The 24,290-nt window shown below is 44.3% G+C and overlaps 1 protein-coding gene across 11 annotated transcripts in view; it reads right to left on the bottom strand.

Moving 5' to 3' along the window:
- Positions 1 to 24,290, bottom strand: part of msraa (methionine sulfoxide reductase Aa) — a 380,243-nt gene that overhangs the window by 90,969 nt on the left and 264,984 nt on the right. For all 11 annotated transcript variants that reach the window (XM_085996987.1, XM_085996997.1, XM_085996992.1 and 8 more), the window contains one exon: positions 20,837 to 20,943. In XM_085996987.1, coding sequence (XP_085853113.1) covers positions 20,837 to 20,943 — 107 coding nt within the window. The remainder of the gene's footprint in view (positions 1 to 20,836; positions 20,944 to 24,290) is intronic.

Here is a 24,290-nt window from a genome sequence, read left to right as displayed (position 1 = left end):
TCCAATTCCGCCTCCACGGCCCAATGAAAATCCTGCCCTATGACTCTATGGGCTGGATTTTCATTGAGACGGCGGGTAGGAAGTAGAACTATAACTTTCGGGGTTGTAGTCCCGCCTCCATCGAGTTGTAGCCAACCCACGCGATTTTGACTTGATTGACCTTGTTGAGCCCGCCCAGCGGGCTCAGCAGGCCAATTAAGGGCCAGCTGGCAACAGGTGACATCACAGATTGATATTTCATCTGTCAAGACCTTTTGACAGATGAAATATCAGCGTTTCACAGCTGTTTGAAGCTGTCAAACACTGACAATCTGTACTCCCAAGTTAATTCCTTCCTCTTAGGATGAGTTAGAGATCTCTCCGGAACAGAAAGCTGAATGCTGCAATTTTTGACAGATCGCGGCCATTCTGCTTTCTGTGCCAGTGAGATGAGGGACTCCCGAGACCTGAAGGAAGGAAGGCTGTAAAGGTAAGTAAAACTTCTTTAATCACTTTAAATACACCAAACACACTTACCTCTGCACTCATGCACCCATCACTCACCTGAACACCGGACATCTCAAACCCTCCAAGCCCTTCAGCCCGACGGCTCGCCTCACTAACGGCGTGGTTTGGAGCCGTCGGGAATCCCACACTTCAAGAATGAAAATAGGGATTAGGCTAAAAACTGCCTGTTAACTACCTGTTAACAGGTAGTTAATTGGCACTAATCCCCTTCCCGCCTCGGGGAGACAGGTCCCAGTGCAGGTCGGGTACCCGCCTCCTTTGAAACTGGCATGGAGGCGGGTTGGGAGCGGGATGGGTTCGTGCCCCCCGATTTCAGGATTTTAACCCCCCACATGCCTCCAATCCTGCCTCCACAGCCCAATGAAAATCCTGTCCTATGACTCTATGTCTGCAGTTTCCCAGACCTAAACATATAGCACTGCATTTATCCACATTTAACAACATCTGCCACACACATGCCCACATCCCGATGTTATCCAAATCAGCTTATGCCCTACTATTTGATCTAAATTCCCAACTCCTGTGCACATTTTTGTGTCATCTGCAAACCTGTAGACGATTCTGCTAATGTCCTCACACAATTCATTTATGAAGATGATGAACAGCAACTATCCCAACATGAAGTCCTGTGGAGACTCCAATCATGGCCTGGCACCATGCAGATCTACTCACATAGATGACAACCCAGTGCCGATGAAATTGCAACCAATTTTTTATCCAGCATAATGTCTGACCACTAATCCCACATAATGAAATCTTACTCAAAAGCCTTCTTTGCAGCACTTTCTGAGACTTCCTGGAAGTAAAGGTACAGTATATAACATCATCCACTCAAGTGGCCACTTCTTCAGAAAACTCTATCAAGTTAGTGAAGCAAGACCTCTGTTCCTAAAGCCATGCTGGGATTCTCTAATAACTACTGACCTTTCCAGCTGATCATACAACAGATGCCTTAAAGCATTTTTCCTACAATTTGTATCAATTGGAGCTTGCTTAGGAATATACGAACAGGAGTAGGCCATTTAGCCCCTCGAGCGTGTTCCACCATTCAATGAGATCATGGCTGATCTGCGACCTAATTCCATATACCCGCCTTTGGCCCATATCCCTTAATAGTTAACAAAACTCTATCAATCTCAGATTTAAAATTAGCAATTGAGCTAGCATCAATTGCCGTTTGTGAAAGAGAGTTCCAAACTTCTACCACCCTTTGTGTGTAAAAGTGTTTCCTAATTTCACTTCTGAAAGGTCTGGCTCTAATTTTTTAGACAATGTCCCCTAGTTCTAGACTCCCCAACCAGTGGAAATAGTTTCTCTCTATCTACCCTATCTGTTCCCCTTAATATCTTGAAAACTTCGATCAAATCACCCCGTAACCTTCTAAATTCCAGGGAATACCAGGGGTCACAGTCTAAGGATAAGGGGTAAGCCAGTTAGGACAGAGGTGAGGAGGAATTTCTTCACCCAGAGAGTGGTGAACCTGTGGAATTCTCTACCACAGAAGGCAGTTGAGGCCAATTCATTAAATATATTCAAGAAGGAGTTAGATATATTTCTTAAGGCTAAGGGGATCAAGGGATATGGGGAGAAAGCAGGGACCGGGTACTGAATTTGGATGATCAGCCATGATCACATTGAATGGCGGAGCAGGCTCGAGGGGCCGAATGGCCTACTCCTGCTCCTATCTTCTATGTTTCTATGTTAATACAACCATAGTTTGTGTAATCTCTCCTCATAATTTAATCCTTGGAGTCCGGGTGTCATTCTGGTAAATCTAGGCTGCACTCCCTCCAAGGTCAATATATCCTTCCTAAGGTGTGGTGTCCAGAACTGCTCACAGTACTCCAGGTGTGGTCTAACCAGGGCTTTGTACAGCCGCAGCATAACTTCTACCCCCTTATATTCTAGTCCTCTAGATATAAAGGCCAGCATTCCATTAGCCTTTTTGATTATTTTCTGTACCTGTCCATGACATTTTAATGATCTATGTACCTGGACCCCCAAGTCTCTTTGGACCTCCACTGTTTTTAGCTTTTTCCCATTTAGATCCATTTGTTCTATCCTTTTTAAGACCTCACATTGAAATCCAGTTGCCACAGTTTTGTCCATTCACTTAATCTATTGGCCCAGAAATTCGGGTCCCAACGCGTGAGTACAGACGGAGTACTCACGCGTGGACCCGATGGAAGTGCCGGAATCTTGCATGCATTACGCATGCGCGGGAAACCGGCACTTCCGATCCTCTGAACCAAGGGGTTCAGAGGTCGAACACGTGCGCGCGGGAGTCTGCGCGTGCGCGTTGAACTTCCTTTTTTTTTCAGGTTTTAACGTGCGGGTAAGTCTGTACATTTTAGAAATGTAAAAAGCAGCCATAAGGACTTCATTTTCAAAGGTAAGTGGTCAATTATTTAAAACTAAAACATTTTTTCCACAGGTTTTTTACTTTTAAATACTTTAAAGCAAGGTAAGTTTATTTTTAGCCCCGTTTTTTTATAAAATTATTTTTTCAAAAATTTAAATTTTTGTTTAAAATAGTTATTTAATGTCATTTATAGTTTATTTACAAAGTGTGATTTTTGAAAAAATGTATTTGAAGGTAAAGTACAGTTTTACAGCCTCAGCATTTATACGTTTTGACAGGTCTATCTGTCAAGACTTATGAATGGAGCATTCCCTGCTCCGATTGGCTGCCTGTTGCTCACGTGATCCCAGGGGACGCTTCGCACTAACTACGCCCCTGGGACACGCCAGCATAGCACGCCGGCCTCTGGGCCAGGCCTCGGAGAGGAATTCCACGCAGGCCAAGAGGTCAACTGCCGGCGCGCTAGGTAAGTGTAGGTCGGGGGCTTGCACCCGCGGGAAGCCCCCGACCCGAATTTCTGGGCCAATATCTCTTTGGCCGGAATTTTGCCGTTGCCGTGCATGTGGGTTTGGAGACGGGTTGGCTGTAAAAATAGCAGAAATGGGCAGCGCATTGGTAACCCGCCGTCATCCCGCCTCCTCGTGCGTTTAACTCGGGCGCGTTTGCCAGCGCGCCATGGACCCGATCGGGAGAGGCGGGCGACCTAATTAAACTCATTAAATGCTTGTTATCAGACCCTTAACAGGGTTTTTAACTGCAGCTACTGAATTTAACGGCATGAGCAAGGGAAGCACGCAACTCGGGAACCTCGCCTGTGAAGCGGAGGCGGAAGTTCAGTGACCATTGTGCAAGGGCATTAATTGACAGCTGGGAATACGAGATGAATACACACACCTTACACCTCATTAGTTGCCTAAGGGAAAGGCTGTTGACTCCATTTTGTGCACAGATTCTGGTTTCTGGTGTTTGCAGGTCGTTTCTGCAACCTCAGAAGCCACTCTCACCACATTGCTAGTCACTATCCCAACAATGAAGGATTGGCCCTCTGATCACTACTTGACCTGCCATCTACGACATCAACAAGGGTGCCGCTTATACTGTCTCACCTTGGTCCTCAGAATCAGACCAAGATGAGCACCACCACCAACAACACCAGCCACACCAACAGCAACCACAACACCAGCCTTCTCTTCAACGACCTGATGCTCCACAGGAGGGGGGTGCCATAGGGCTGCAGCGCGCTGGAGGCGATACCCCCAACACAGGGTATACAGGCAGAGGATGAGCTTCCTCAACGTGACTGAGCACCAGTGCTTCAGGAGGCTCAGGCTATTGCACCAGATCGTCGCAGACATTTACAGTTTGCTGGAACATGAGCTGCTGCCCAGAGGTCCTCGTGGACACTCCTTACCAGTGGCTGTCAAAGTCACCACCACCCTCAACTTCTTCGCCTCAGGCTCCTTCCAGGGATCTGCAACAGACATTTGTGGGATCTCGCAGTCGGCCACCCACAGATGCATCATCCAGGTGACCGATGCCATGTTTCACAAATCAGCCAATTATATCAACTTTGCCACCGATGAAGCCAGTGTTACTGAGTGGGTGCTCGGCTTTGCAGCTCTGGCTGGCTTCCCACAGGTGCAGGGCATCATTGCCTACACACATGTGGCCATCAAGGCACCCCCACATCACCCAGGAGTGTTTGTGAACTGCAAGGGCTTCCACTCCCTCAATGTGCAGCTCGTCTGCAACCATAAAAAGATCATGCACGTGTGTGTCAGATTCCCTGGCAGCTGTCATGACTCTTTCGTGCTGCGCCAGTCCACCCTCCCTCAGCTCTTCGCACCTCCAAACAGACTTACCGGCTGGTTGCTTGGAGATAAGGGCTATCCACTGAAGACATGGCTCATGACACCCCTGAGGAGGCCAAGCACTGAGGCTGGGGAGCATAATAATGAGAGCCACATCTCCACCAGATGTGTCACCGAACAAGCAATAGGCATGCTGAAGATGCGCTTCAGATGCCTTGACAGATCTGGAGGAGCCCTTCAATACGCATCAGCCAGGCTCTCCAGAATCATCGTCGTGTGCTGTGCGTTACACAACACAGCACAGCAGCGAGGATTGGAGCTGCAGGAGGAGCATGGCACACAGCACACAGCCTCTGCAGAAGAGGAGGAAGAGGACGAGCAGGTGGAAGACGAGGAGGAGGAGGAGGAGGAAGCTGAGATGCAGATGGCACCAACAGCGGCGCACGTTGCTGGGATTTTTAAAAAAAATTAGTTTATGGGATGTGGGTGTCCCTGGCAAGGCCAGCATTTATTGCCCATCCCTAACTGCCCTTGAGAAGGTGGTGGTGAGCCGCCTTCACAGAATCACAGAAACCCCACAGTGCAGATAGAGGCCATTTCGGCCCATCGAGCCTGCACCGACACATATCCCACCCTATCCCTGTAACCCCACGTATTTAATCCCCCTAACACTAAGGGTCAATTTATCATAGCCAATCAACCTAACCCGCACATCTTTGGACTGTGGGAGGAAACCGGAGCACCCGGAGAAAACCCACGCAAACACGGGGAGAATGTGCAAACTCCACACAGACAGTCGCCCGAGGCCGGATTCGAACCCGGGTCTCTGGCGCTGTGAGGCAACAGTGCTAACCACTATGCCACCGTGCTGCCCCTTCTTAAGCCTTCTTAAACCGCTGCAGTCCATGTGGCGAAGGTGCTTCCACAGTACTGTTAGATAGGGAGTTCCAAGATTTTGACCCAGCGACGATGAAGGATCGGCAATATACTTCTTGGTGTTCCCAAGCGCCTGCTGCCCTTGTCCTTCTAGGTGGAAGAGGTCACGGGTTTGGGAGGTGCTGTCGAAGAAGCCTTGGTGATTTGCTGCAGTGCATCTTGTGGATGGTACACACTGCAGCCACTGCAGACTCTTTGGCCGCAATTTTGCCGGCGCTCAGAGGGCGGGTTTGTAGACGGGTCAGAGGTTAAAGTCGTTTTGATTGACGGCGGGTTCCGCACCCGCCGTCAACCCACCGCCACACAACCTTCCCAAGTGTCGGGTCCCCGATTTGCGAATGGACCCAGCACCTAGTGGCGGGAAACAGATTAAAGGTAATTAACTGCCCATTAACAGGTACTTGTGAGCAGTTTTCAGGGTCTTTTTCGATTTTCCAGCTTCTGGGTCGGGTTTTACAACGTCCGGACAACACGCCAGGTAATTGTGGCGTGTTGTGAGTCTGGTCTGATGTTTGTGAAAAGCTGACAGCTGCAGAAGTGGTGTCAAGGATGCAATGCTGCACACGGTGAGTTTCAGAGCAAAGAAAATGTTGGTTACTGCATTTTTAATACATATACAGAATCCTTTAGCTTACAAGTTTTTAAATCCAACCGTATGTCCAGTGCCACCTCATTGGGAGCACCTCTCTCACCAGTGACAGATCGCTTCTGTCATCTCACCTGCAGCTGCCATCTATTGCAGCAACATCGGAGCCAATGAAACAGTTAGACCTTGGTCCTCCGAATCCTTCCACAATCAGCCCCATCACCAACATCACCAACCTCATCACCTGATGTTACACTGGACACAGGGCATCAGTCCCTGACAACATTGCTAGACGGGAGGCCGGCGATGGCATCACCATGGCCAGATTTACTTCACTTGATGCTGTAAACCCTGGCTGCCACATGATGCGCCAGGTTGACACCATCCCACACCAGCACCGTGAAGCATCCCTTTAATGTCCAAGCTATTCCATGCACACATAAGAACATAAGAAGTAGGAGCAGGAGTAGGCCATACGGCCCCTCGGGCCTGCTCCGCCATTCAATAGGATCATGGCTGATCTGAATCTAGACTCACGTCCACTTCCCTGCCCGCTCCCCGTAACCCCTAATTCCCTTATCTGCTAGGAAACTGTCTATCTCCGTTTTAAATTTATTTAATGTTGCAGCTTCCACAGTTCTCTGGGGTAGCAAATTCCATAGATTTACTACCCTCTGAGTGAAGAAGTTTCTCCTCATCTCAGTTTTGAAAGGGCAGCCCCTTATTCTAAGATTATGCCCCCTAGTTCTAGTCTCACTCATCAGTGGAAACATCCTCACCGCATCCGCCCGATCAAGCCCCCTCACAATCTTATATGTTTCGATAAGATACACACATCACTATAGCGGGACGGGGGGAGGTGGGGGGGAATTATGACTGAACAATCACTGGAACTCAGTAAGACACTTCTCAATGTGCGCTCAGATCTGTCCAATAAGGGGCTCTTTTTGAAAAAGAGATTTCACTGTATGACAACACATTACCAGAATCTTCACATGGACATTGGCTAAACCTCTCAAGTGCCCACCCTTGTGTGTTGTTAGTTGGTATGCTTGCAGTAGAATGAGAGTGAGTGTGAGGGGTGGCTAGTGAGATGTGGAAGTGATAAAGTAGATAGAGAGGTTTGGGTGGAGTTGCAAGGTAAGTTGGTGTCCTGGGGAGGTCTCTTCCGCCCTTGGAAGGAAAGAGAATCTTCCTGCGTACTGTGACTCCCTCCATAAGCATATGGAGGGAGTCATTGGAGAGCCTGGGTGCAAGAGTTCACCTTTGTGCAGTGATTGTCAGTGTTTTCAGCACCTCAATGCTGTCAAACACTGAAAAATCAACTGTCAAAATAAAATTGTGCATGGTTCCTTTAAGGAAACCGGCAGATGATGCAGGGATGGCTTAACAAGGCCAATCAAGGGTAAATCACGTCTATCGAGCGGAGGCAGCTGGGGGCAGGACCGGAACCCGGAAACCAGCTGACTCACACCCATCCCGACACCGATGAGAAAAATCGCGACCTATGTGTTCTCCCCACAGCTTACTGTCTCACCTAGCTTTGTATCATCAGCAAATCTGGATACATTACACTCGGTCCCTTCATCTAGGTCATTAATATGGATTGTAAATAGCTGAGGCCCCAACACTGATCCTTGCAACACCCCACTAGTTACAGCCTGCCAACCTGAAAAAGATCAGTTTATCCCTACTCTCTGTTTTCTGTCCGTTAACCAATCATCTATCCAGGCTACTATATTACCCACAACCCTATGAGCCCTAATCTTGTGTAATAACCTTTTATGTGGCACCTTATTGAATGCCTTTTGGAAATCCAAATATACTTCCCTGCTGTGACTGCGCAGCCTCTTTTGGAGCCTGTGATGGACTCGGCATAGTCTGCTCCTCTTGTGACTGTGCAGGGGCAGACTCTGCCATCTCGATCCGAGGAAGCATCTGGGGCTCTGACTGAGGGGGAGGTAATGGGGGAGAAGTGGGAGCGCTTTGAAAAGAACCCCCACTTCCATGTCCCCTCTCAGCATCATCCCTCTCATGGGCCGCCCGCACTTCCCTGCTAGCATGGAGCTGGAGAGCACCTTGCTGCACAGCAGTGGGGCGATGAAGGCCCAAATCAATGTTGACACCCATCCTAGAGAGGAGGTCTATGAGTCTCAGCCATCGGTTCTCCACAGCTAGCATGTGCTCATGTGAGTGGCGCATTTGCTGCTCCACACAGGTGGCCATCCTTTCCATGAAAGAGCACATCTTCGCCATCACCTACGACATGGTGTTGCTCATGTTGGAGATGGGCTCCTCCATTCTCTGAATATTTGCAGTCATCGCAGCTGCAAAAGATGCCAGAGCCTGGATGCAGCTCAGCAGAGCTTGGAGCGTCCTGTACCCTCCGGCTAGGAGTCTCCACTGCTTTCCCTGTCAACACCATCTGCTCTTGCTCACTTGTGAATTGTGAGACACCAGGTGACAACACTACTCTATCTCACGTGGGACCCACTGAGGTGTGCGTATCTGCGCTGGTGGCTACGCTTGGGTCTGCTGACGCTGCACCCTCAGAGGCTGAAGGATCCTCTGAGGAGTCGTCTTCCTCCTCCAGTTGGACCAGTGTGGGATCAGTTGATGGACCTGTGAGAGAGTAAAGAGATGAATTAGAAGTGTTATTATAAGAATGGGTAATGTTAACATTATGCACATGATGACATTTCGCTGGCTGCTGACATTAGTCACCATATGGGTGACTGTTGTATGCCATGTGGCTGTATGAGATGTGATTCTGTCACCAGGTTGCTAGGATGTGCCGCTCTCTCCGTCTCCCACCGCCAGCATCTCTCGAGCTCCTGAAATTTCCCAAGCCACTGTGAGATGTGCAATTACTGGAGGGCCACCTCCGGTTCTCTCCCTCTCCCTGTTGTTCTGGGCTCTCTTCTCCTGCAAGGAGGGAAAGAAGAGAAGTTTGAGTGAGAGTGATGGAATGAGTGTAAGGAATGGATGGGCTACATCTGTAGAAGGTGACTGAGGGAGTGGGGTGAGAATGCCAAATGGCCTCCTTCTGTGGTGTTACTTACTATGATTGCATTAGGATGAGGGTGAGTGTGAGGGGTGGGTAGTCAGATGGGGATGTGAGTATGTAGATAGGGAGAGAGAGATGGGTGGACACGCAAGCTATGTTGGTGTGAGGAATGATGTGCAGGAGTAGGCTTGGGAAGGCAGAGAGATGGGGATGTGTTGACAGACACATCAGGATGAAGGTGAGTGTAGCATTGCATTCACCTTTCTAGACCTCATGAGATGATTGAAGCATTTCCTGCACCGTATCCAGGTCCTCCTGACCACATCCCTGCTGTTGACCTCCTCAGCAATATCCAGCCAGACTCTCTTTGTTGCTTGTGGAGGTCTCCTTTGCCTGTCAGCAGGGAAGAGGACCTCCCTGCGTGCTCTGACAGCCTCCACAAGATTACGCAAGGAACAATCAGAGAACCGGGGTGCAGCCCTCTGCCTTTGGCTATCCATGTTTCAAAAGTTTCAGCTCTCCTGTGGCCTTTCTTTCACACCTTCCACCCTCCTCTGGAAACCTTCAAGTGAGTTCAGTGCAAGGCTGCTTTAAATATGGGTACTGGAAACGTGTCATCAATTATGTCATCAGACCTGCACCAATTAATAGGGTCGGGAAACGCACATGACTCTTTCAATTGGGGCCATTAAGTGAAAGCCACACTGAGCAGTGCGTTGCTCAGAACATCGCGTTTCAGACCCGCTACGCCGCCCGCACACACCCGGCCCGACGCAAAGGTGAAAATTCTGGTTCTGTAATTTTATGCTTATACACTGCCTACAATGCCGCCTATCTTTGTGTCATTGGCAAATTTGGATATGTGGCTTTCTATCCCATCACTGTTAATAAATACAGTGAATAGTTGAGGCCCCAAAACAGATCCCTGCAGGACACCACTAGTTACATCCTGCCAACTTGAGTACCTACCCATTATCTCTAATCTCTGTCTCCTGCCGCTCAACCAATTTCCTAACCAAGTCAATAATTTGCCCTCAATTCCACGGGCTTCAACCTTAGTTAACAGTCTCTCAAATGCCTCTGGAAGGCCACTACTTTAGTCACCTCTTCAAAAAATTTAATTAGGTTCATCAGGCATGACCTACCTTTCACAAATCCATGCTGGCTCTCTGATCAGCTGAAAATTTCCAAGTTTTCAGTCACCCAATCCTTAATTATAGATTCTAGTAATTTCCCGACAACAGAAGTTAAGCTAACTGGTCTATAGTTCCCTGGTTTCCCTCTCTCACCATTCTTAAATAGCGGAGTGACAGGCACAATTTTCCAATCTAAAGGAACAGTTCCTGAATCGAGAGAAGTTTGGAAGATTATAGTTAGGACATCTGCAATGTGCTCACCTACTTCCTTTAAAACCCTGGGATGGAAACCATCTGGTCCTGGGGATTAGTCACTCTTTAGTGCCATTATTTTCTTCATTATTGTTATTTTGCTTACGTTAATTTTGTTGAGTCCCTGTCCCTGATTCAATATTAGTTTCCTTGGGATTTCCTGTAAATACTGACGCAAATTAATTATTCAACATGTCCACCATTTCCTTATTATCACTGACAATATCACCGTCATCAGTTTTCAAGGGGGCAACAGTGCTCCTGACCACCTTCTTTCTCCTAATAAAATTGTAAAAAAAGTGTTGATTTTGATATCCCTTGCAAGTTTATTTTCATACACCCTTTTTGTAGCTGTTACTATCTGTTTTGTCAGCCTTTGCTACTCTTTGTATCTTTCCCATTTGCCAGGATCTGTGCTATCTTTTGCATTTTTGCATGCTTAATTGTGTTAGGGGGTCAGAAAGGAATTTCCCATTTTTTTCCTAAATTGGCCACAGATTTTTTTCCGATATTGTGCAAGGCTGCATCAAGTCCGGATAAATTAAGCTTAATGGACCAGATGGTCTTCTCCCAGCCCTTTTCTTATGTCCATATTTATTCTTTCAGTTTGATTGCAGAAAAGATGTGCATGGTTTTTGTTTGGTTGTTGGGTTGGGGGGTGGGGGGAAGAAGGATGGAGACAGGGAGGATGAGTTGAATAAGAAGTGGAAACAACATGCATATGTCTGATGGCCTTTTCGTGCCCGGAGTACATAAATCAGATAAAAGTAATAGAATAATTTGCATAGCTGTACAGGGAGATATACAAAGATTCAGAATTTAGAGTATTAGACAGGTCTGAGGAAATACACAGTCAAAAATGGTTTTGGCTATTTGTCTTTAATTCTGTGTTCCAAAATAGCTAGTGAAGTGGGTGGTAAATATGGAACAGACCATTCTTTTTGCATGTCACTGGGAACCTCGAGTCAGAGCGCGCTGAAAACTAGCAAGTAATTCTTTCATCATATCACCATCATTAGTTTCTGCAGAGGGCAATCCATGGACTTCTCACTGGGAAAGAGAGATCTTCTAATTCTTTGAATCAGAATCCAACCTTTGTGCGACTGGTACAAAATCTTAGTTCTTTTTTATTTGAAAGGGACATACTGGTACTGAAGGTGTATAACGGTGCCCAAACAAGTGCTTCCTACTGATACCCAAGGTCCAGACAGCCGCAGAACTAAGTATTTGTATAGTGTGCTTTCTGGGCAATTGGGCTGGATTAAATACACACTGCTGAAGTGATAGAGGGCAAGGAATCAAGGCACCATCTGTGCTTGCCATGTTAATGCTGATCCTTTGGACACAAATAAACCTGTTAATGGTGTCAAAGGTGAAGAGGAGGCATGTCCAAGTCCAATAACTATTATAGAATCACTCAGCTCTGAGATGGATTGAGCCAGTTAAAGTCTCAGAAGATAAATTTGAGTAAGTGGGGCTGGACACTTCCTGAACTCAGAGGGGATGCCCTGGTACCTGTTGACACTTTATGTGCGAGTCCTGTGGGGGTACTGCTATGGGGGTCGGCCGAATTAAAACAGTAGCACTGCACAGATGGTCACGTGGAGGTTATTGTAACACAATGGGCAGAAAGTGTCTAACTTTTAAAACACATTTTTGAGCTTGGAAAGTCAAAAATATATTTTAAAGGTTACATTGAAAAGAATATTTGTGATTTCTGTACAAAAATGTGACTACATATGATAATTCCTGATTAAACCTGAATAAAAACATCACCATGACGTAAAATTTGAATGTGTGATTTGAAGCAATAGAATATGTCTTAAAAGTTTTAGCTAGAATATAACCTTTGGTATATGCTGAAGGGTTATGGGCAGAGGCTATTCGGACGAGGCAGCAGAAAATTCTTGCAGTTTCTTTAGCTTTTCAAGTGATTGACATTTTGATGACACATGACATAAGTAACTCTTGTCTATTCTGGACAAATTAATCTCATTCCAGCCACATTTTAAACAAGCGATAGCAAGCTATGCATCACTGTTTTGAACACAACCACCTTCACTGGCAATAAACATACAAAGTAGAAAATAGTTTTCAGCTCTTATTTATCTGTGCATTAAAAAAACTACAATCTTACTGCATTGCCAATATTTTTATTATACACTAGTCAATCTCCCGTGGTGTAAGCACACGGTACGTTAGAGAATGTGGTGATTCTCTTACCTTTCTCTGATGTCTTTGTGTTGCTGCGCTTCTCTCTCTGTCTCTCCTCTTCTGCTTCTGTCTCTTCTTTTCTGCTTCTTTCTCATCAACTCTTTTTGCTTGTCTCTGTCCTCTTCACCTTCTCTCACTCTTATTTTAATTCGGCAGGAGGTGGTGTATGTATCATGTGGTGTAACGGGGAAAGAAGCTACCACTGGTTGCAGGCTAAATTGGAAACAATAGGCCTCAGTGACGCCACTTCCACAATCACTGATGCCCCCCCCACCCTCTTTCTCCCATCACAACACCTGCTCCTTCAACCTTCTACTATCCCTTCCCCTTTCCACCACCTGCAGCAATGTCCTAGGGCTGTGATGTTTCACCTCCTACCACCACAACCATCTTCCTTTGTGCTAGGTATCACTCCAGCCAGTGGAGAGTTTTCCCCCCGATTCCCATTTACTAGGGCTCCTTGATGCCACACTCGGTCAAATGTTGCCTTGATGTCAAGGGCAGTCACTCTCACCTCACCTCTGGAATTCGGCTCTTTTGTCCATGTTTGGACCAATGGTGTAATGAGGTCGGGGGCTGAGTCGTCTTGGCAGAACCCAAACTGGGCATCAGTGAGCAGGTTATTGGTAAGTGCCGCTTGATAGCATATCAATGACACCTTCCATCACTTTGCTGATGATTGAGAGTAGACTGATGGGGCGATAATTGGCTGGATTGGATTTGTCCTGCTTTTTGTGGACAGGACATACTTGGGCAATTTTCCACATTGTCGGATAGATGCCAGTGTTGTAGCTGTACTAGAACAGCTTGGCTAGAGGTGTGGCTAGTTCTGGAACACAAGTCTTCAGCACGACAGCCGGGATGTTGTCGGGGCCCATAGTCTTCGCTGCATCCAGTGCACTCAGCCGTTTCTTGATATCACGTGGAGTGAATCGAATTGGCTGAAGACTGGCTTCTGTGATGGTGGGGACCTCAGGAGGAGGCCAATATGGATCATCCACTCGGCACTTCTGGCTGAAGATGGTTGCAAACAATTCAGCCTTGTCTTTTGCACTCACGTGCTGGGCTCCACCATCACCGAGGATGGGGATATTCATGGAGCCTCCTCCTCCCATTAGTTGTTTAATGGTCCACCACCATTCACGATTGGATGTGGCAGGACTGCAGAGCTTTGATTTGATCCATTGATTGTGGGATCGCTTAGCCCTGTCTATAGCATGCTGCTTCCGCTTTTTAGCATGCACGTAGTCCTGTGTTGCAGCTTCCCCAGGTTGGCACCGCATTTTTAGGTACACCTGGTGCTGCTCCTGGCATGCTCGTCTACATTCCTTATTGAACCAGGGTTGTTCCACTGGCTTGATGGTAATGGTAGAGTGAGGGATATGCCAGGCCATGAGGTTACAGATTGTGGTGGAATACAGTTCTGTTGCTGCTGATGGCCCACAGCGCCTCATGGATGCCCAGTTTTGAGCTGCTAGATCTGTTCTGAATCTATCCCATTTAGCCACACAACACGATGGAGGGTGTCCTCAATGTGAAGATCAGACTTCGTCTCCACAATGACTGTGCGGTGGTTACTGCTACCAATACGGTCATGGACAGATGCATCTGCGACAGGCAGATTGGCGAGGATGAGGTCAAGTAGGTTTTTCCCTCATGTTGGTTCTCTCACCACCTGGCCCAGGCCCAGCCAGCTCGGTCAGTAGTGGTGCTGCCGAGCCACTCTTGGTGATGGAAAATGAAGTCCCCCACCCAGAGTACATTCTGTGCCCTTGCTACTCTCAGTGTTTCTTCCAAGTGGAGAATGTTCAACATGGAGGAGTACTGATTCATCAGCTGAGGGAGGGCGGTAGGTGGTAATCAGCAGGAGGTTTCCTTGCCCGTGCCTGACCTGAAGCCATGAGACTTCATGGGGTCTGGAGTCATGAGATTTCACGGAGTCCAGAGCCATTCCTTCCCAACTGTATACCACTGTGCCGCCACCCCTAGTGGGTCTGTCCTGCCGGTGGGACAGGACATACCCAGGGATGGTGATGGAGGAGTTTGGGATATTGGCTGAAAGGTATGATTCTGTGAGTATGACTATGTCAGGCTGTTGCTTGACTAGTCTGTGGGACAGCTTTGGTACAAGTCCCCAGATGTTGGTGAGGAAGTCTTTGCAGGGTGTGCCGAGGTCGATGCCGGGTGGTCCGTCTTATTCGGGGTTTTATTCTTATTATTGTTGTTATTGTGTTTCGTAGCAGTTTGTTACAACTGAGTGGCTTGCTGGGCCATTTCAGAGGGCAGTTAAGAGTCATCCACCTTGGTCTGGAATCACCTATAGGCCAGACCAGGCAAGGATGGCAGTTTCCTTCCCTAAACAAGATTGTTTTTTACGACAATTTGTTAGTTTCATGGTTTTTATTTCAGATTTATTTAATTAACTGAATTTAAATTCCCCAGTTGTCGTGGTGGTATTTGAACTCACGTCCCTGGATCATTAGTCCAGGCCTCTGGATTACTAGCCCGGAAACATTACCGCTATGCTACCGTTCCCTACTTGTTTGATATGCTTTAGAAACTAAAGTCTCTGATCACAGGTGTACTCGATTAGCATTAACCTTTTCTAGCTGTCAATAAAATATAGGTGGAGGGAATCATTGTCTTCAAGATTCAACTCTTTTTTTAAATTGAACATTAGCATGAACAAGAACAGACTCTCACTCTTACCCACTGTCTAGCCGCTTAATACATTTTCATAGAACACAAAACAAAAGTTGCAACAGGTGTATAATTAGTACAGTAGTTTGACTCTTTCACACTGACGCAGCCTCTTTGAAAGAAATTCTCAATTAAGCTCAAATGAAATTTGTCCTCTTGTTTTTCACAATTTCTTCAAGAAAAACTACAAGCAGAAAGTGCACGGAGCTTCAGAAAGATGTTGCATCAGTACAGCTAACTGAACAACACTGATGGTATCCTGGAAAATTAGGTGAAATGCTCAGACTGCAGAATTCAAATTCAGCACAAATAGTCACAGGTCTGGGCAATAATATCAACCCTGAGACAAGGCTTTTGGGAAAGGCTGAAACTTTCAAGTAAAAACTTTAATGATGGAATGAAAAGACAAAAACAAAAATTTCAATGAATGAATTTAATCATGTGAAATATGCAATTTTTTTCAATTTTTATGTTTAAACCTTTATTTTGGACAACTTCAGTTACTGAGGAAAAAATGGCGAATGAAAATTTTTTTAGAAAGCATTCTGGAAAATATGTGGGAGCCTGGAGGCTAGACTGTACAATCAAGATAATGCGCTCACATAGGCAAACCCCATAATAAATATGGACACAAGAATTTATAATGGGAAAAAGCTGAAACAAAAAATGTGACAAGAAATCAAGTGGTGCAGATGGAAGATTTTTAATAAGATACAGGTAGATACCATGCTTGGAATTTCCTCGGAGCTGCTCCCATTTCTCTGCCGAAACAGGAGCAGCTCTACGGAAATCTCCGGCCCATATATCCAAAAGGCATCTGCTGTACAACAGACTGAACAGAGTAGAGTGACAAAGACTGGGGCTATACTTTGTTTAAAATTGGATGCCTGGAAATTTAAAAAATGTTTCAAAAATAACATTTAAACATTAACTCAGGATTCCTGCTCAAAGGTGTGGACTAAGTTACTCAGCCATTCCTAACAAAACCTGAAAACAATCACAAAGTAAACTTCAAAGCTATGATTACAGAGTTTAGAAAATAGCACATTCTAGAAGCTCTGCAATTTGCCACTGCTAGTTTGATGTTTCAGTCCATTTCAATGGGATGGACTATAAAACCAAAATCAGGTATAGAATAAACATGTTTAATATTAACAGTACTCAAAAAAATCAATTAGTCTTTATTTAACATTCTTCCCAGCTGAAGAACAGAAGTACAATAGAGTGCAACTTCCGACTGATTTAGTCTCATTTCTTCATAAGCTGATAAACAAAAATTGTTCTACTCATTAAAAGCAGATTCATTTCACAGTTTTGAAATTCTCTGAACAATATATTCTCCCTTGAAGAATTCTTACTGTGCAGCTCTATAATCTTTAATATCAATTAAGGTCAACAGTAACAATGTATTATATACAGGTACAGAAAAACAGGGAGGCAATATGTGTGCGTCGAATGGATTGTGGTCTGCTTCAGTAACCTACTGCACATTACATTCAAAATGGTGGCTGCATGATGAAGATGTCTGTACCATAGTCGCAAAACTCTTCAATAGCCAGCAATATCATTAACATTTTCCTAAAATATATTTAACCTTACCATAATTGTAGTTAAACAAAAGATTCAGGAATATGATTCGGTCACATAACCCGACCAAAAGATCAGCAAACAGACCAGGCACTGCCAGTCGAACATGTACATCTTCACGGACCTGTTAGCTTACTGTCATCCTTTTGATATTATCTACCTGCTATACTTTTAGTTAATTTTCCCCTTATTAAAATACATTCATGTACAAAGGGGGAAACAGAATTTATGCATGTAACAGCACAGCCCAAAAAAAGGAAACGCGATGGAAGGAATTTTAATCTAGAGTTTTAAAGATGCATTTTCTCTCAAGGTACTATTCATGCAGCTTAGTTTTGTGTACACACAGAATTGTTACAACAGAAACACAATGCATACGATGCAGCAGATGGAACACATGACTACAGAAATTGAACTAAACATTATTGGAATAAAGCATTGTCTTAGTCCATCCCTTTCCCCGCTCAAATCTGAGGACAAAGCTAATGACATTGGCCTTAGGGTCCCTTGGTTATACAGCCGTGATGCACACAGCTGGCAGTTATTCAGAGCTGCTTAACCTCGTCGCCTCCAACATCTCCTTGCTATAGCCAAGGCCAACAGCTGATTTCCAAACAGCTGCGTGACAATATGCACCTGACCCCTGACCTCACTGGCTTTCCTCAGAAAATCAAAGGGCAAAACAGAGTCTGTTGCCGTGGTAATAGATCTGTAGTGCGCTGCACAGATGTCACACAAAAAATGGTGGAGGCCAGAAGAATGACAGGAATTAAACCACCAGAGGGAGCTTTAGTACAGTTTTCCATTAACCATTCTGTCTGATAGGCCATAAGTATTTGCAAGCCAGCTGATGGTTTGTTCACTAAATTTCCAAATTCACTATGTAAACAGCCAACTGCTCTAATATAAAATAATTCATAATAATTCAACATAGACTTTAAAACAATTAATTAGTTACTTATTTGTATAATTGCTTCTCAGTAATTTTGTCAGAACAATACTAAATTTGAACCTGTTTATTTACTTTAGATTGAAATAAAACAGCTACATCACCACATAACAATATTTCAAAATATGTGATTTTCATGCAAGAACATGCCCGTTTGTTATTGACACATGATCCTACTGATCCCTTGTCTCAAGTACCATGGTCCACACCCTCCAGCTTTTAGCTTAAGTACAATCGAGCATATTTGTTCAGTGTTCACACTGTACTGTAATGTTGCAAACTGCATTCAAGATTTCATAACAAGAATCAGGTGTATCCTACAGAGCCTTAAATAGACCGATTTTATTGTAGAGCTGTCAGTTCAGTACCACAATAACTACAGCCCTAAATGTTCCACAAGTCCGTTTCTCTGCTGTGCTGAATAAGCAAAGTTTATCATCTAAGTTCTGAATTTCTCAGGGTTCACCCGTATATCACCAGTGCCACTAAGTGGATTACACAGAAAAGCTTTACATCACATGGAATAATCATACAGGTGCAGAGGATAACAATTTTCCTAATTTTAGCTACAAAGGTCCTGAACATTCTTCGGTTGCTACTCGAACCTTCTGCAATATAATAAAAATCCTCTCACTAAGGAGAGTAATGCAAATGGTTTATATTTTAATTAATGACTTTCAACTTTCAAAATATGAACTTCTCGACACAGGATTTTCTACAAATCTCTGAAGGAGTCATAAAGAATTAGAATAACATATGCTGCCAAAAAAACAGCAATGATGGATGACCACCTGTACTATGCCATAGGACTGAGGAAAGGCAGGGCAATCTGCAGTTGAGGCCTTTGATAGGGCTTCTCATCTCAATACCCAGGTACAGTGATGGTGGACTCTACTGTTTTCTTTCCCTATTTTACAGCTTTCACTAGCCATGCTTAAACAGCAGCAGGGAACTCCCCACTAGTACTGGCATGAACTGAAGGAGGTGACTGCCTAATGCCTGCCATATGAAGGGATCCTCCATCAGTCTCAGCATCCCGAGTTAGTCTTCAATATTCTAAATCTGGTTTGAACGCACAGCCTTTAGCAATTCAAAATTCTACATTTTCAAAAACTGTAAGAATGACTTAAGATATAAAACTCTTGGCCTAAATTATAAAAACATTGCAATCTTATTAATTTTGCTTTGCTGCAAAAATTCTTACAGCGGCACTCAAAGGGTTATGTACCATAACGCGCACTTCACTGCAGCACTTTTCATGCAGTGTCAGCTACAAATAACCGGCAGTAGCAGCACAGGATGTACCAATACTCTTACGAGACCTATAGCAATGATGGTGACAGCATAATACAGCTCCTAATCTAGAGATGCTTATTTTCAAACTACCTCACCTGCTTTCAACAGACAGACTGACTTTAATCGGTAGGAACTGAAACCAGTAGATATTGGTTCGGTTCAGTCATTAATTTTATCACTTACTGATTACCCCAAAGTGCTTTTCATTTTTTTTTGTATAGGAAATACGAGAAGTAAAGAGAAATCTAATAAAATAAGTGAAACCTAGAGTTTGAAAGGTTGGTATCAATAGCTGTTAAAGTCCACCTACAGTATCATGTGCTGTGTCGCTGAGCAAGCTTTCAAATCTAGTAAAAGCTGCCACTTAACATTTTCTTCTGATTATTCATTCTCGGGATCTGGGCATTGCTGACCTGGCCGGCATTTAATGCCTATCCAGTTTTTAATACAACTGAGTGGCTTGCTAGGCGGCTTCAGAGGTCAGTTAAGAGTCAATCACGTTGGGGTGGGACTGGAGTCACCATTCCCTAAAGGGCATTAATGAAGCAGTTGTATTTTTACGACAGTCCAACAGCTTCATGGCGACATTTACTGATACCAGCTTTTTATTTTTTGAAACTGAATTCAAAATTCTCAAACAGCCATGGTGGGATGTGAACTCACATTCTTTGGATTATTGATCCAGACCTCTGGATTACTCGACCAATAACATAACCACTATGCACCTGTTTTATTGGCTGCAGTATAGCTCTGCAGGAACATATTTTTTGACTGTTTTCTGAGGATGGGGCGATGGGAAGGGGAAGTCAGGTTTCAGAATTTCATCTAATTTTAAATAAAATACATTTTAAAATGTACTTTCGTTCAATTCAGGTCAAACAATTTGACCGCACCACTACAGCAGCAATATCTGGCCAACGACCTTTACAATCCAAATATTAAACGTTCATTGTTCTCTGGTGTTACAGCTGAGAGAATATTTTGGATATACTAGTTTAGATTATTTTGTATGATGTGAATTTTTAACACCAAGTTCTGCTCTATGGTGCTACATCTGCTGCGTTTTATTGACGTATGAGGTGCAATAGCCGCCTGCAGTCTCATTCTCCCGTCTAAAAGAGGACAACATGGAGGCAGGAAGGAAGCAGGAATTGAGATTTCAAAATCACTTTCTAAAAATCTTCATGTTTCTCAAACATTTTCTGTTCATGATTGCAAAATATGTTTTTTTTTTAAATGGGTCGCGAGCTAATTATGAATAAAACTTCAGTAACGGACAATGACATCTAGGATTACAAAGCTTACCGATATCAATCATGCCATCAGAAGAGAGCCTGTTAATTCCAGCTCTGGGTTAATAATTCTACCCCTGCAGCCAGATGACTGCAAGAGCGTCAAAACCCTTTTGTGCTACTTAAAAAGAAGCTTGTGGCATGTCTGGCTGCAAAACAGTTAAATAAATTAATCTCCCTCTAAACATTTATGCACAGTACCTCCTGATAGGCCTCTTTGGATTTCAGAGCTGCAGCCATCTGCTCCTGTGTGTATGGGTAAATGACCGAGCGGTACTGTGTGCCAATATCATTTCCTTGCCGCATACCTGCACATCAAAAAAAAGGTTGATACATTTACAGACCTCAGTATGTATTGTAGGGTTACAATAAGTCTTTTGCAGTTCATAAATGCTTGGTGGATAGAAAGGACTGACAATGAATAAGGCGTGCCTGTTGTCGAGTGCATTTGATTAAAGCAGTACTGCTAATTATGAAATATTAATAGAAAACATGGTGCTTACTACCACAGAATGCAAAATTAGGATGTTTAGTTAGAGAAATCTATGACAATCTAAAGGAAATTCCTCTTTTAATAGAAAGAATGGGTGGTGGGGGTAGGGGGTGGGGGGGGGGGGGTAGAAATACTCATGATCTTACCAGAACTAATGACCTGCTAACAAAATTAGATTCTCAGTAATCACACATTTCAAAGCCACACATTCACATAATTCTTTTTGCAGGTTGTTAATTATGAACAAAAGGAGCAATTCACCTTCCTATTTTTCACTAAAAGAGGAATTTTGGGCTCAGAAGTCTAATTTGGTTCATTACACTGTCCTTTATGAGGCTACACAGACAACTATATTTAAACCAGTATTTTTTTAAGGTGCCAATTTTGAATCGTTCTCACGTTTTCCCAAGATGATTCAGGATTTAATTTGTCTTGAGGAATGCAAATACATGTTAATGTTCAGTCAAAGCTATCATCTGAGGCAACAGTTTTACGGCACTGATGCACAGCAGGTGCCGGTTTGAAACTGGTAACTGCTCAGACTGATGTGCCAGCCCCGAGTCATGCCCTGGCCAGGCAAAGTGGTGCTTGGCACATTTGTACTTGAATCCATAGTCACTGGTGTCAAAATCCCAGTTAATCCTAATGTTAGTAAAGAGCTAACAGGGCCTTTGGCTCTTTGCCAACATTAAACAGTTTAATAAGTTCCTAGGCAGTCCAACAGACTGTCTGAGAACTTTTTAAAATTTGCTTTGCATGGGACGCAGTCACGCTGCAACCAGTGGAAACCTGAAGTAACTCAACAAGCCCTTTTGCCTTGCCAGAATTCAATCTGGCTGATTTCACCCTTCAGTTGAGCTACAAAAGCTTAACTGAATCAAATCAGCTTCACATCGCCGTAAACAGTGTAATGTAACTGGCCCGTTGGATTCTAAATATTCACTCCCCAAATACTCTCCTCTCCAGCATGGGCGATACAACAGTCTGAAGCTGTGAACTTCTCCCTGCCTCCTGTTTACAGCACTCAATGGACAATCAAACAAGATGAGGGTACAGCAGACAATCGGACTAATTTACATGCTGTCATCAGATGTCGAATTTAAACATCAATGCAGTTGAAATTCCAATGTTAAAGGATAAACTTTATTTAAATTAATCTTCATTTATGCTGTCAAAGTTGTTCACTGAAAAATGTCTACACACGTTTATAATTATCTGCAAATTTGTCAATACAGGGGACAGAATTCTAAACTGTCCTGCGCAATGCCTTGATGCATTGTGTGCTTCACTGTAAATAAAGTACAGCTTGTGCCACCCATGAATTAGCCCCCAGTTTGTAAAGTACTGTGCAGCAAGCTGATTGCAAAAGGTCCACATGTGAAAATTAATTAAAATGAACTGGTACATGGGGGCAGCATCAACAATGTCCCACCTCTGCTTTGTATTATAAATGCATTTGTAATGGAGTCAAACTTAACCTATAATGGTGCAGAGGGGATAAATCAGAATAATACCAGGGATGAGGGGCTTCAGTTATGTGGAGAGACTGGAGAAGCTGGGGTTGTTCTCCTTAGAGCAGAGAAGGTTAAGAGGAGATTTAAGAGGTGTTCAAACTCATGAAGGCCTTTACAAACATACGAACAATGATGGACAGGGAAAGACCTGCTGGTCCATCCAGCCTATCCGAAAAGATAAAGTAAATAAGGAGAATAAGGAAACCAGAGGTCAAAGATTTAAGATAATTGGCAAAAGAACCTAAGGGGAGATGAGGAGAAATTTTTAATGCAGTGGGTTATGATGATCTGGAATGCACTGCCTGGAAGGGTGGTGGCTGCTGATTTAATGGTAGCTTGCAAAATTAAATAAATACTTGAAAAGGAAAAGATTGCAGAGCTATGGGGAAAGAGTAGGGGAATGGGACTAATTGGACAGCTTTTTCAAAGAGCCGGCACAGACACGATGGGCTGAATCTATTATTCGATGACAATATTTACATAATTTACAAATAAGTTGATCTTAAAAACTTCACTGCAGAGCAGGCAGCACCAGTGGAAGAATTGTCTGCTTATATCGAAACAATTAAAATGGTGTCCATTTCAGTACAAGGTAACCTTCCTTTCATTGAGAAAACTAGGCGAATGACCAATGCCCATTCTGTACATGGGTGCAGCATCAACATCGTGTAAGACACCACTAAGGGTGAAAAGGGTGGGACAGAACGCGAGTCAAATCAAGAAATACTGTTTAGATGGCACCAAGCTTTGTTTTTAAAATCCTGAAAGAATGAAAGAGTTCCACCATGCTGAGGACCTGGGAAAGAAGGAATTCAAGTAGGAGATGGCAATTTCAACACAGTGGCGATGTAGAGAGGAGAAACTTATAGAACAGTGTACTTGGAGTTTAGGAGGAACAAAAGGTGTTGTGTATGTAATATGTGTGCTACTTTGAACTGTAAATGGGGAGATGACTGTAAAGCTAGGAAGGGAGGAATGTTGTGTATGTAATATGTGTGCTACTTTGAACCTATGGACAGGACTGCACTACTTGTTGGGCGTAGTGATACGCAGTACCACTCCTGGCCATAGGGGTATAAATAGTACTGTGGGTACTGATTCCCCTCAGTTCCCGCCTGTGGGCATGAAGTAAAGACCTATGTGCAGTCCCTACCTCCAACCAGTAAAGGCCTGTTTGAGTTATACGTTTAAGTCTTTGTGTTAATTGTTCAATACAATACACATACTTAACAAAAGGAATGTTCAGAGAAGGACTGACCCTTCATAAGAACAGAAGAACAGAAGAATTAGGAGCAGGAGTAGGCCATACACCCCTCGAGCCTGTTCCGCCGTTCAATAAGATCATGGCTGATCTTCGCCCTCAACTCCACTTTCCCGCCTGATCTCCAAATCCCTTGATTCCCTTAATATTCAAAAATCTATCGATCTCAGCCTTGAATATACTCAACAGTTCAGCATCCACAGCTCTTTGGGGCAGAGAATTCCAAAGATTCACAACCCTCTGAGTGAATAAATTCTTCCTCATCTCGGTCTTAAATGGCTGACCCCTTATCCTGAGACGATGCCCCCAAGTTCTAGACTCTCCAGCCAGGGGAAACAACCTCTCAGCATCTACCCTGTCAATCCCCCTCAGAATCTTGTATGTTTC

Source organism: Somniosus microcephalus, chromosome 9 (assembly GCF_052327205.1).
Source record: "Somniosus microcephalus isolate GS21.2 chromosome 9, FLI_Smic_1.0, whole genome shotgun sequence".
Classification (NCBI taxonomy): Eukaryota; Metazoa; Chordata; class Chondrichthyes; order Squaliformes; family Somniosidae; genus Somniosus; species Somniosus microcephalus.
Note: the sequence above shows the minus strand (reverse complement) of the source record. Positions and strands in the feature narration are given on the sequence as shown.